The sequence below is a fragment of the Chiloscyllium punctatum genome, chromosome 12, assembly GCF_047496795.1.
Source record: "Chiloscyllium punctatum isolate Juve2018m chromosome 12, sChiPun1.3, whole genome shotgun sequence".
Lineage (NCBI taxonomy): Eukaryota > Metazoa > Chordata > Chondrichthyes > Orectolobiformes > Hemiscylliidae > Chiloscyllium > Chiloscyllium punctatum.
The window spans coordinates 22806811-22820798 of record NC_092750.1 but is presented as its reverse complement, the minus strand read 5'-3'; the positions used below and the strand labels follow the sequence as shown (position 1 = coordinate 22820798).

Genomic DNA, 13988 nt, shown 5'->3' with positions numbered 1-13988 from the left:
GTATTTGTCATGTTTCTTGGTACATGTGACATTAATAAACCAAACCAAATCTCCAAATCAGAGGGTGAATTTTCACTGTTGTCGGGAAAACTTTGGCAAATGACAAATGCTATGTTAGCAAAGAGCAACATTTTAATCATTCCCCCTGTGGTGATAGAGTCCTCAAGTGCAAATCTTCCCAAATGGTACCTCGTGAACACCAGAGCTCCTAGTGTCAATCCCATGATTTCAGATTATATCTGATTACACAGACATTGTTACGTAGGTCAGTGGCTTTCATACAAGAAACGGCAAAAGTGCTGTTAATATTCAAACATTCAGGGATTTCTATATATAGTCCTGCTAGCCTGGGCAAAAGGACTCACTAATTCAAAGTGCAGGCTCTCCACAACCTTCTTAGAGAAACTAAGAAAAATATAATAGCATCCTGTTGTGGCCATATGTATACATCAGAACAAAGCATTTGTATGTGCAGAATAAACCAGTTTTGTTTTGGTGTTGATTTGCTATGTGATGCGTATTATTTTAGAGTTGCAAAGATATCACAATGACAACATGTCCGACCTTCAGCAAGGTCGGAGCAAGCTGACTTGTGAGAGCATTTGAGGACTAGACACAAAATGCAATTCTTTAGAGAGGAGGAAAATGGTAATGAACATTCTCATTTTCAGGTGTTAATAGTGCAAAGTTCAGTTACATTAGCAGAGTTTTGTACTTTAGAGGATGGTTGATAGTGAGATAATCACAACATCATAGTTTTATAATACAGAAGGAGCCCGTTCAGCCCATCATGTCTGTATAGTCTCCTAAAAAGCTGCTCAGCTAGTTTCTCCAGCTCTATCTCCGTTAACCTCTCACTTTCGAATATTTATCCAGTTCTCTTGAAATCCTCTTATGGCAACTGCCTCCACCATTGTCCCAGGCAGCGCATTCCAAATCCTATAACTCCCTGAGTAAAGGAGTTTCTCCACATCCTGGGTTGTTGGTAATTAAACGTAAGGGGGGGGACTTCCATTCGTTATCGCACTATAGAAGAAAAGTGATATGACACTCAGAGTTAAAAATATTCTTCACAAACTTTTGAGCGTTAAAATGATTAAGATGTGATTGAAGATCACTTTTTAACTCTGAAACGTTTGAATCTATCACGCATACAACTTATAAAGACATGCTGTCATTGTTTCCCTGTGCAGCAGGATATAATTAAATGTATATAATATTCATTCTGCACAGTATTTTAACAATATTATGATTATGATGTATTTACATTTAAAGTTTTACTGTGGACCTGGGTGGAGAACAGCTGATTCGGCAAGTTGGTTGCAGACACTTATGCACAAAAACGGCCACAATTTTCAAATGTTGTACAGGATTCTGGAGCCAGGACTGCCTAGGTGAGTAATGAGATTTGATCTTGTAAGTGAGAGAGAGACTAACCTACTACAATGCTTTCTGGGATGCAAATTATGTGATAGTTTTATATTTGCATATACCGTGACTGATAAATTTAATCTCTTGTTCCACTTGATAAATATTGATTTTAACAATATCAGTGTTACGTTTTCTGTAGTATTATAGGTAAGGAGTTCAATTTCGTTTCTGAGCTGCATTGAAAGTTCAATATTCTTGAATTATTTCATATTATCAACCGGATTTTAGAAACGAATCAAATGCAATTTGAGTATAACTGGTTTCAATATAGAGCTACAAGTCTGTGTCACTTATATTCTATCATCGTATGTTTTGAAATTCCTAAGGCTGACCAGCTTGCAGTCGCATTTATGTTATTAGACTAGTAGTCCAGAAACCTGGACTAATTAGCTGGACATGTGGGTTCAAACCCAACCACCTTCACTGAGGAATTTAAACTCTGTTAATTAAGTAAATCTGGAATTAACAAGTTTTTATCAGTGATGGTGACTGTGGAAACTGCCAATTGTTGCCTGGTTCACAAAAAGGGAAAGATATCTACTATTCGTGTCTGGCCAACATGTGACTTCAGCTTTACAGAAGTTTGGCTGATTCTGAACTCTCCTCTGACAGTTGTATCAAACCACTATGAAAAAGTATGGAAGGATATGACTGAGTACACCCCGAGCATTGACTTCGGGACACAAAAGTGCCTCCATCCCACTTACTGTGCAGAGTCCTCCTCACTTACACCTGGGGACTTGGGCCAAAATTGGGAGAGCAGTCCTAAAGAATTAAAATAGTCATGCTTGTACCTAACAACCAATATCCTGGATTCCTTCTTTATCATCTCTAGTATGTTCTGTCCCACCGGAAGGAGGAGGTATGAGAGGTAGTGACACAGTAGCATACATTCAGGAGGAAGTGATCCAGGGAATCCTCAATATTAACACCCCATCCTATGACATATCATGCATCAAATCAAAATATGGATAAAATATAAAATCACATCCTGATTACCACCCACCAGTGTTCCTCTGTAAAAGAAGAACTGAGCATATCGATGGTGCAGAATGTACTCTGATTGAGGGACTTCAGTGTCTATCATCAAGTGTGCTTCAGTAACCACATTACTGATCAAACTGGCCAAGCCCTAAAGGACATATCTGGCAGACTGGTCCTGTAGCAAGTGATGAGAAAACCAACTTGAGGGAAAACCCTATTTAAAGTTATTCTCACCATTCTATCTGTCACAATTGCATCTATCCATGATAATATTGAGAAGAATGATCATCACATTGAAGTTTCATCTTCGCGCTGAGAACTTCCTTCATTTTGTTACATTGTACCACTAGGTGCTAACTAGAACAGATTGAGCAGCTTAAATAAAACAAAGAACTGTGGATGTTAGAGATCTGGAACAAAAACAGAAATTGCTGGAGAAACTCAGCAGGACTGACTGCATTATTTGGAAGAAAACAGAGTTAATGTTTCAAGTCTGGTGACTCTACTTCTGAACTGTTAGTAGCTAGGAAAAAGTGGTATTTATACTGAAGCAGATGTGGTGGGGGGAACAAGAGAGGTAAATGAGTAGGCTGCTGGACCTGCTGAGTTTCTCCAGCAATTTCTGTTTTTGTTTCAAGCAGCTTAAAACTGGGCTCTTAAGAGGCTGCGTGGAGCAGCAGAAGCAGAATTATTCTCCACTACAATCCATAACGTCATGCTCCAGCAATGCAGCATAATGCCACTCCATTATTGCCAGCAAGACAAGAGTGGGGCCTAGTTCCATGAAGATTGTATTGCAGGAGCAGCACTAGGTGTACCCAAAAATTAGAGACCAACTTGTGAAGCTTAACAGCAGAAGAAACATGCAAAAAACAAGTGAAGTGATACTGCAACTGATGAATCTGAATCAATCTCTACAGTCTGGCCATATTCAGTTGTGAACTGTAATAAATAATTAAACAAATAATTGGGAGAAGGAGAAGGGGGAGCAGAGGAACCCCTCTTCACCATGATGCCGGAGTCCAGCATGTGACTGTAAAGATAAGTCTGAAATATTTTCAATCATTTTTGTGAGAAGTCTTGAATATCTGATCCATTTTGGCACTTGTGATATTTGTAACATGACAGTTATCATTTTCAGCAAATCTGATTCATTCTACATGGTATCGAGGCTGATGGCACTGGATACAGAAAAGGCTATGAGCCCTAACAACACCAACTTCTGTACTGATGACCTATGTTGAAGAGCTAACTGCACCGTTAGCCAAAATGTTCAGCATAGCAACATGACCGGGATTCTACATAACCAAAGTGAGCAATTGCTAAGGTCTACTGTGTTCATCGAAAACCAGATGCAATCTGGTCAGTTATCACCCTACTTCCAATCATGAGCAATGCGATAAAATGAGTCCCCAGCAGTGTTGCCAAGTAGAATTTATTCACCAATAGTCTCCTCATTCATAATTAGTTTGACTTCCTCCAGCTCCTGACCTCATTATAGCCTCGGTCTAAACAGAGACAAAGAAAAGCTAAGCTCCACAGGTGACTTGAGAATAAATGCTTTTGACAACAAGGCAGCATTTGACTGAGTGCAACTTTATGGGATCATCGTAAAACTGAAGTCAATGGGATTTGGGAGAACACTTTCCCCTGGCTGGAGTCATGCCTTGAAAGAAAGAAAGGTGACTTTGGTTAGTGGATGTCAGCCATCTTAGCAGCAGGATATTCCTGGTAGAGTTCCTTGTGGAAGTGTCCTAAACTAATCATTTTCAGCTGTTTCATCAATTACCTTTCCTCTGCCACAAGTAAGAAATGGAGATATTTACTAATGATTGTACAGTGTCCAGTCCTATTCACAGCCCCTCAGATAACTGAAGAATTTCGTATCCACATGCAGCAAGATCTGGATAACATTAAGACATGAACCGAAGAAATGGCAAGTAACATTTCTCTCACAGATGTGCTTGATATCAAGAACCTTCAACATTAGAGAATCTGGCCATCTCCTCCTGACAAACAGTAGCAATATAATTACTGAATCCATTGTCCCCAATACCTTGGGATCAACATTGACCAGCTGGACCTGCCATGTAAATACCTTTGATAACAAAAGCAGATCAGAGTTTGGGAAATCTGCAATGAGTAACTCACTTGCTGATGTCCGAAAGTCTGCCCACCCACAAGGCACAAATCAAGGGTGTAATGGCGTACCTACTTTCCTTTTTTTACTTATCTGAATGAGTGCAGTCCAACACACTGAAAGATCTCAACACTGCACAGGGTTATGTAGTCTAATTCATTCCATCCACCACTGGCACACCACTGAACTATGCCGACTCTACCACCTAGCATGTCACACATCATCCTGACTTGGAACTAAACTGTCAATCAGTTATCATTGTTTGGTCAGAATCCTGGAACTCTCTCCTTAACAACACTGTGGTGTACCTAGACATTAAGGACTGCAGCAGGTTCGGTAAGTGGCTCATCATCACCCTTTCAAATAATGTCTTGAAAGATCTATCATAAGTTGCTTGTGAGAATGCATGGACATGGTATTTCTATCTATGCAGCCTTTAAGGTAGGCTATATGGAGGCATAGTGTAAAGCTGTTGTCATCCTATTACCTCTTCTACAAAACTAGATATAATTAACATTCTTAAATTTGCTACCATTAAATATCTAACAATTATATCTAACATACTTATCCACCAAGCTACTAAGTATGATTTAGTTTGTTGTGATAAAAATCGACTATTTTAAAGTCTGCTTCACTCAAGCAAGCAAAGATTTTATTGGACCATATACAAGAAAGAAGGTCATCATCTTAGTTACCCAAAGAACTCCTCAAAAATACCGATTTTTCACATTTATTTATAATTCTCAACCTCATGCAGGCTCCTGTTATCTCAAACTTCAGCCTTGATTCTGCTAATTGCCATGGTAATTCATCTCTGTGTCTTTTTGTCTCTCGGCTCTGTGTTGCAAAGAATAATATGCTTAAACAGGCTGCATTGCTACAACTTGGAAGAAATCAAGCATAGCTACACCAAGTATTTCAAGATCATAATGCATTTTAATTTTAACCTGACTAATATTAGCCCTCCTGACCCTACTTCAAGGGGATTCCGCAATTACAACTTTAAACATACTAATGCTTCATAGATCAAAGTTTAGAGTACGTGGTCATGATTTGGTAATTTGTGCACAAAATGCATTTAGCTACATGGCTCAAATATAATGGTTTGGAAACAAAGAACAAGAGCTGTCCTTTTGATCAAAAAGTGTGGTGAATTTTCTTTTAAATGGAATTGTCTATGCCCACACAATAATAGCAGCATTGAGGTCTGACTGCTAACTTTTATTGGGTCATCAGTATTCAGAATTATTGGGACTTACGTTTTTGATTTTTCCATCATTGGACAAGCTTCACTTGTCGATAGCAAGAATGGCAATGAAGAGAAGCAATTGGAATTGGAGCCAAGTCCAGCAAACAGAGTGGGAAAAGGAAGCATATAGGCATGGGTTCTGAAATGCGTTTGCAAATTTGGCTAATAACATTGTGCTGCTTATTTGGTGAATAATTCGAGCAAAATGGCAGCTCCCACCTGTCAGTAGTGCTGTAGTTCTGGCCCAGTACTTGGTTGCCCTGATGAAAATGACACATTTTGGAGTCCGTTTCCCTTCTGGACATTTGGCCTAATTGATTCTTCTCAGCAATCTCGAGTGTTTGTTCAGGTAGAAACAGATCAAGCATGATTCATAATTAATTTCCTTTTAAACAACGTGTGTGCCAGTGAGTTCTGGGTAGTTGCATGAGGTGTGTTTGGGTACATGGTTCAAGAGAACTTCCACGTTTCCTTCTCTCTCTCTCATACTGGGTCGAAGGTTGGGTATGGTTCCTCTTCTATTGGTGCAATGTCTGGATGCACCAATGAATGAAATAACAATTACTTGTTCTCTTTCTTTCTCAGTCCAATTCTGGTGATCCCACTGTCACCACCAGTTATACTCTATTGAACAGTTACTCGACTCCAGTCAGAACTAAAGACCATACACACTCACTGATTGCCGCAACCCAGTAGGTGACTTTATTCCATAGGTGTGCTCTTTGTAAAAGTTCAGTACAAGTCAGAAGAAGCCGGCGAACCTGGCTGATGACACACCAGTGTCACTCACCTCTTGAAAGGACCCTGTCCCAATATAATACATAACACATTCCTTTTTTGGCCTTAGATCATGGCAGTGAATCACCCTCTTGAACCATTCATGAGCTGTCACTATACCCATGTTACTGTTGTGAGATCCAAGTTTTTCCCCCAAATATTTGGATAAAAATTGGAGAGAAATTTGTTCTCATATTTCTACTGCCCTTATTATTCTAGGTGATCGAGATCATGTATTTGGAGAGAATCATTGTTTAGATTGGTGTTTGGGATGCCACTCAAACAGGCTGCTTTGTCTTGAATGGTGTTAAGCTTCTTCATAGAATTGTGACTACTCATCGAGTCCATACCTCTGAAGAATATCCCATCCAGACCTACCCCATCCCTGCATCCATGAATTTCCTATTGCTAACCTACCTGACCCGCACATCCCTAGATACGGTGACCAATTTAGCATGGCCAATCTACCTAACCTGCACATCTTTGGACTGTGGGAGAAAACCAGAGTGCCTGGAGGAAATCTACACAGACAGTTGCCTTAGGATGGAATCAAACCTGGATCCCTTGCGCTATGAGGCAGCAGTGCTAACCACTATGCCACCGTGCCACCCCCTTGAGTGTTCTTGAGTGTTAATAGAGCAGTGGCAGTTCAGGCAAGTGGACAATATTCCATCATGATTCTTACGCAACTAAGCAATCCTGACTTGTACTTTACAGATCATACACAGAGAACAAGGTTTCAGTTTGAGGAGTTAAGACATGAGTTACTCACCTCAAAATTCCAAGTCCAAAACTTATGCCATCACTCCAAAATACAATGGTAACCTTTTTGGGAAAATCTCTCCCTGGCCCTCACAAAGCAAATATCAGGTGCAAGATGGTCCTAGAGGATTGAATGCTTGTTTTGTTGGATACTAGATGCGAGTACAATAATAAAGAAGGCTAGAACAATGCTGAATGATATTACGAGGTAAAATAGTCAGCAATAATTATAATACAGATACACTATTATCTTCCATTCATGTGCAAAAGAATATAATAAAATCTTTCATATGGAAGGAAGACATTTAGGCTAGCATCCCTGTACCAGTCCTCTGAAGTAGCTATTTAATTTGATTCAAGACATTCTTCATTCACATAGCTCATATCCTCCATTCTAGAAGATATTTATGGAAAGTTGAATTTAGGTTTACTGCATCAGTAGAACAAATGACCAGTTTGTAGCAACCTTTTGAATCCTTACTGTGTGTAAGAGATTTTTAATGATGGTGAAAGAGAAAAAGAATTATAAAATAGGTATAAATTAAGGCGTGAAAGGGAGAGAACAGGTAGTCTCTACTAAGAGCAATAATGTGGAGGTGCTGGTCTTGGACTGGGCAGGACAAAGTCAGAAGTCACGTGACACCAGGTTATAGTCCAACAGGTTTACTTGAAGTCACACATTTTCAGAGCGCTGCTTCTTCGTCAGGTGAATTTCACTTGACTTGGTCTACCAAGAGCAAAGTAAACAAGACACAAACAAGGCAAGGCAACGGATGATGGGGCTGTGGGGAGTTGAAAATGTAAGAAAACCAGAAAACAGGTATAATACAGTCTGTTTGTGAATAAATGAAATTCAGTGTTGAGATTGCGAAGCTGTAAAGTTCATAAGTAAAAAATGAGGTGTTTGTCCTTGATCTTGCATTGTGCTTCATGAGAACATCACAGCTATCCCAGGACAGAAATGTGACCAAGGGAACAAGATGGTTTATTGACATGGTAAGCAACTGGGAGGTCAGGGTCATTCCTTTGCATGAAGCAGAGGTGCTCCAAAAAGCAGTCACCTAGTCTGCTTTTCATCTTGCTGATGCAAAGGAGACCACATTCTGAGCAACAAATAAAGTAAACTAGATTGAAGGAAGTACAAATACAATACTGCTTCACCTGGAAGTTGTGTTTGGGGCCTATATATTGTTTTGCTACTAAATAATGTTTTGCAAGTGATCTGTTGTAGATCTTGCTTAATACATTGTTAGATGCAAAATCTAAAAATGCTAATGTCATGTAAAATAATAACATGTTTTCTGCTCTAGAATGCCCTGGTGGGTCAACAAATCCTTGCAGTGGACATGGTATATGTTTGGATGGAGTTTCAGGGAATGGAACCTGCATTTGTGAGGTCAGTTCACACTTAATATCATATTCATTTAATTGCTTGGTATATCCCTTTTACCATGATGAACTTTTACACATGAACTTCTTACAGTTTGTGAAATGACTTTTTTTTGGTGAAGGAATTTTGTTTTGGAAGGTAATTTTATTTCAAGTGATTGTTTCATTAATGCCTTACTATTTTGCGCATTACAAAGAACAAAGAAAATTTACACCCAGGAACAGGCCCTTTGGCCCTACGGCCCTCCAAGTCTGAGCCGATCCAAAGCCACTGTCTAAACCTGTTGCCCAATTCCTAAGGATCTGTATCCCTCTGCTCCCCACCTACTCATGCATCTGTCCAGATGCATCTTAAACAAATCTATCGTGCCTGCTTCTACCACCTTTGCTGGCAACGTGTTCCAGGCACCTACCACCCTCTGTGTAAAGTACTTGTCGTGTGTATCCCCCTTAAACTTTTCACCTCTCACCTTGAAAGCATGACCTCTCATTATTGAATCCTTCACCCTGGGAAAAAGTTTATCTCTATCTACCCTGTCTATACCCTTCATGATTTTGTAGACTTCAGTCAGGTCCTCCCTCAATCTCCTTTTTTCTAATGAAAACAATCCTAACCTACTCAACCTCTCTTCATAGCTAGCACCTTCCATACCAGGCAACATTCTGGTAAACCTTCTCTGCACTCTCTCCAAAGCGTCCACATCCTTTTGGTAATGTGGCGACCAGAACTGTACACAGTATTCTAAATGCAACTGAACCAATGTCTTGTACAACTTTAACATGACCCGCCAGCTCTTATACTCAATACCCCGTCCAATAAAGGCAAGCATGCCATATGCCCCTTGACCACTCTATCCCCCTGTACAGCTACCTTCAGGGTACAATGGACCTGAACTCCCAGATGTCTCTGCTCATCAACTTTTCCCAAGGCTCTTCCGTTTACTGTATAATTCGCTCTTGAATTAGACTTCCCAAAATGCATCACCTCACATTTGCCTGGATTGAATTCCATCTGCCACTTCCCCGCCCAACTCTCCAGTCTATCTATATTCTCCTGTATTCTTTGACAGTCCCCTATGCTTTCTGCTACTCCACCAATCTTCGTGTCATTTGCAAACTTGCTGAGCAGACCAACAGTGCCCTCTTCCAGATCATAAACAACAGTATCCCCAGCACTGATCCCTGTGGAACACCACTGGTCACCTTTCTCCATTTCGAGCAACTCCCTTCAACTACTACTCTCTGTCTCCTGTTGCTCAATCAGTTCCTTATCCACCTAGCTAGAACACCCTGCACACCATATGACTTCATTTTCTCCATTAGCTTGCCATGGGGAACCTTATCAATTGCCTTGCTAAAATCCATGTATATGACATCTACAGCCATTCCTTCATCTATCAACTTGGTCACTTCCTCAAAGAGCTCTATTAAGTCGGTAAGGCATGATCTCCCCTGCACAAAACCATGTTGCCTATCACTGATAAGCCCATTCTTTTCCAAATATAAATAGATTTTATAAGTAGATACCTTCTCCAGCAACTTTCCCACCACTGATGTCAGGCTCACTGGTCTGTAGTTACCCATAATATCCCTACTACCCTTCTTGTACAGGGGGACGACGTGAGCGACCCTCCAGTCTTCTGGCATCTCACCTGTGTTAAGGATGCTCCAAAGATATCTATCAGGGCCTCAGCTATTTCCTCTCTCATTTCCCTCAGCAACCTGGGATAGATCCCATCCAGTCCTGGGGATTTGTCCACCTTAATAACCTCTAGCCTACCCAACACATCTTCCCTATTTATGTTAACGTGATCCCAGGTAATCAAACTTCTACTCTAATCTCAACATTCATCATGTCTCTCTCCTCAGTGAACATGATGCAAAGTAATCATTGAGAATCTCACCCATTTTCTCAGGTTCAAACACAGTTTTCCTTCCTTATCCTTTAGTGGACCAATCCTTTCTCTAGTTATCTCCTTACTTCTTATGGAAGAATAAAAGGCTTTGGGATTCTCCTTAATTCTGCTCGTTAAAGCTATTTCATGACCCCTTTTAGCCTGCTTGATTCCTCGTTTAAGACTGGTCCTACTTTCCCAATATTCCTCTAGGGCCCGTTCTGTTCTTAGCTTCCTGGTCCTTATGTATGCTTCCCTTTTCCTTTTGGCTAATCATACAATTTCTCCTGTCATCCATGGTTCATGAATCTTGCCTTTCCTATCCTTTGCTTTCATTGGGACATGCCAGTCCTGCACTATCTTTAACGTATCTTTGAAAGCCTCCCACATATGGAAGGCAAGAGACCCCGGGAGAAGTACCTGTCAGGAACAAGTTGAAGCTTTTGGAAACAGTAGAGACTGATGACCCTGCCAGTTCACAAGGCGGCCAGGTCTGTCAATCGAAAGTTGGCGTAGAGGCAGAGCGGAAGAGTCGGACATCGCACAGAGCCGTGGTAATAGGGGACTCCATCGGGAGAGGAACTGACTGGGGTTTTTTTGGCAGCAGACGGGATTTAAGGATGGTGTGTTGCCTTCCTGGTGCTAGAGTGAAAGACATCGTGGACAGAGTGCAGGAAATCCTCAAGGACGAGGGTGAAGAGCCAGAGGTGGTGGTACATGTCGGCACAAATGATGTCGGGAAGAAGAGGTGGAACATACTACAGCGGGACTTCGGAGAACTAGGAAGAAAGCTGAAAAGCAGGACGTCCAGAATGGTTATCTCCGGTTTGCTTCCAGTTCCTCGGGCTGGTGTGGCCAGAAACAGGGAGATAATGGACTTGAACATGTGGTTGAGGAACCGGTGCAGGAAGCAAGGATTTAAATTCTTGGATCACTGGGGTATATTTTGTGGTAAGCATAAATTCTACAAGAGAGATGGTTTGCACCTTAATAGGTTAGGGACCAGCTTTCTGGCAGGGAGGTTTTCTACTGCAACACCGCTACATTTAAACTAAGTAGCGGGGGGAAGGGGACAAACTGGATGTTTAAAAAGGAAATTGAAGGGAAAGTTAGAACAAGAGAAGTCAAGAAAGACAACTGTATCAATGAGGCAGAAAACTCAGAAAGGGATTATGCTGTAAGGTTGAGTGAAATAGGGGTTGATGGGAAGGGTGAGAGCAGTAACAAATTAAAAATACTACACATGAATGCACGAAGCATTAGATATAAGATGGATGAGCTTGAGGCTGTTTTGGAAATTGGCAGATACGATATTGTGGGGATAACTGAGACGTGGCTTCAAGTGGACAGGGCCTGGGAAATGAATATTCAAGGCTACACGTGCTATCGTAAGGACAGACTGACGGCAGAGGGGGTGAGGTGGCCTTGTTGGTAAGAGAGATAATTCAGTCCCTTGCGCGGGGGGACCTAGAGTCAGGGGATGTAGAGTCAGTGTGGGTAGAGCTGCGAAATACTAAGGGTAAAAAGACCCTCTTGGGAGTCATCTACAGGCCCTCAAACAGTAATCTGGATGTCGGATGTAAGTTGAATCAGGAGCTGAAATTGGCCTGTCGCAAAGATGTTACTACAGTTGTTATGGGGGATTTTAACATGCAGGTAGACTGGGAGAATCAGGATGGTATTGGACCTCAAGAAAGAGACTTTTTGGATTGCCTCAGAGATGGATTCTTAGAGCAGCTGGTGCTGGAGCCGACCAGGGAGAAGGCAATTCTGGATCTGGTATTGTGTAATGAACCAGAATTGGTCAGAGACCTCAAAGTGAAGGAGCCATTGGGAAGTAGTGACCATAATACATTAAGCTTCAATCTGCAAATTGAGAGGGAGAGGGTACAATCGGAAATGACAATACTTCTGTTGAATAAAGGGAACTATGGAGCTATGAGGGAGGAGCTGGCCAAAGTTCAATGGTGCAATACCTTAGCAGGGATGACTGTGGAGGAACAATGGCGGATATTTCTGTGTATAATGCAGAAGTTGCAGGATCAGTTCATTCCTAAAAGGAAGAACGATCCCAGGAGGAGGCACGGGCGGCCGTGGCTGACGAGGGAAGTTAAGAAACATATAAAGTTAAAAGATAAAAAGTATAACATAGCAAAGATAAGTGGGAAAACTGAGGACTGGGAAGCTTTTAAAGAGCAACAGAGGATTACTAAGAAGGAAATACGCAGAGGAAAAATGTGGTACGAAAGTAAACTGGCCAATAATATAAAGGAGGATAGTAAAAGCTTTTTTAGGTATGTGCAAGGCAAAAAAATGGTTAGGACTAAAATTGGGCCCTTGAAGACAGAAACAGGGGAATATATTATGGGGAACAAAGAAATGGCAAAAGAATTAAATGGATACTTCAGATCTGTGTTCACTGGGGAAGACACAAGCAATCTCTCTGAGGTAACAGTGGCTGAAGGACCTGAACTTAAGGGAATTTATATTTGCCAGGATTTAGTGTTGGAGAGACTGTAAGGTCTGAAGGTTGATAAGTCTCCGGGGCCTGATGGTCTACATCCCAGGGTACTGAAGGAGGTGGCTCGGGAAATCGTGGATGCGTTGGTGATTATTTTCCAGAGTTCGATAGATTCGGGGTCGGTTCCTGAGGATTGGAGGGTGGCTAATGTTATACCACTTTTTAAGAAAGGTGGGAGAGAGAAAGCAGGAAATTATAGACCAGTTAGTCTGACCTCAGTGGTGGGAAAGATGTTGGAGTCTATTATAAAGGATGAAATTACGGCACATCTGGATAGTCGTAACAGGATAGGACAGAGTCAGTATGGATTTATGAAGGGGAAATCATGCTTGACTAATCTTCTTGAATTTTTTGAGGATGTAACTCTGAAGATGGACGAGGGAGATTCAGTCGATGTAGTGTACCTGGACTTTCAGAAAGCTTTTGATAAAGTCCCACACAGGAGGTTAGTGAGTAAAATTAGGGTGCATGGTATTGGGGGCAAAGTACTAGATTGGATTGAAAATTGGTTGTCTGATAGGAAACAAAGGGTAGTGAAAAAAGGCTCCATTTCGGAATGGCAGGCAGTGACCAGTGGGGTACCGCAGGGATCCGTGCTGGGACCGCAGCTTTTTACAATATATATTAATGATATAGAAGATGGTATCAGCAATAACATTAGCAAATTTGCTGATGATACAAAGCTGGGTGGCAGGGTGAAATGTGATGAGGATGTTAGGAGATTACAGGGTGACCTGGACAGGTTAGGTGAGTGGGCAGATGCATGGCAGATGCAGTTTAATGTGGATAAATGTATGGTTATCCACTTTGGTGGCAAGAACAGGAAGGCAAATTACTACC

At 41.3% G+C, this 13988-nt stretch overlaps 1 protein-coding gene across 2 annotated transcripts in view; it reads left to right on the top strand.

The window, feature by feature from the left end:
- stab1 (stabilin 1) overlaps window positions 1-13988 on the top strand; it is a 282900-nt gene that overhangs the window by 11998 nt on the left and 256914 nt on the right. For both annotated transcript variants that reach the window (XM_072582082.1, XM_072582081.1), the window contains exons 3-4: window positions 1276-1394; window positions 8654-8739. In XM_072582082.1, coding sequence (XP_072438183.1) covers window positions 1276-1394; window positions 8654-8739 — 205 coding nt within the window. The remainder of the gene's footprint in view (window positions 1-1275; window positions 1395-8653; window positions 8740-13988) is intronic.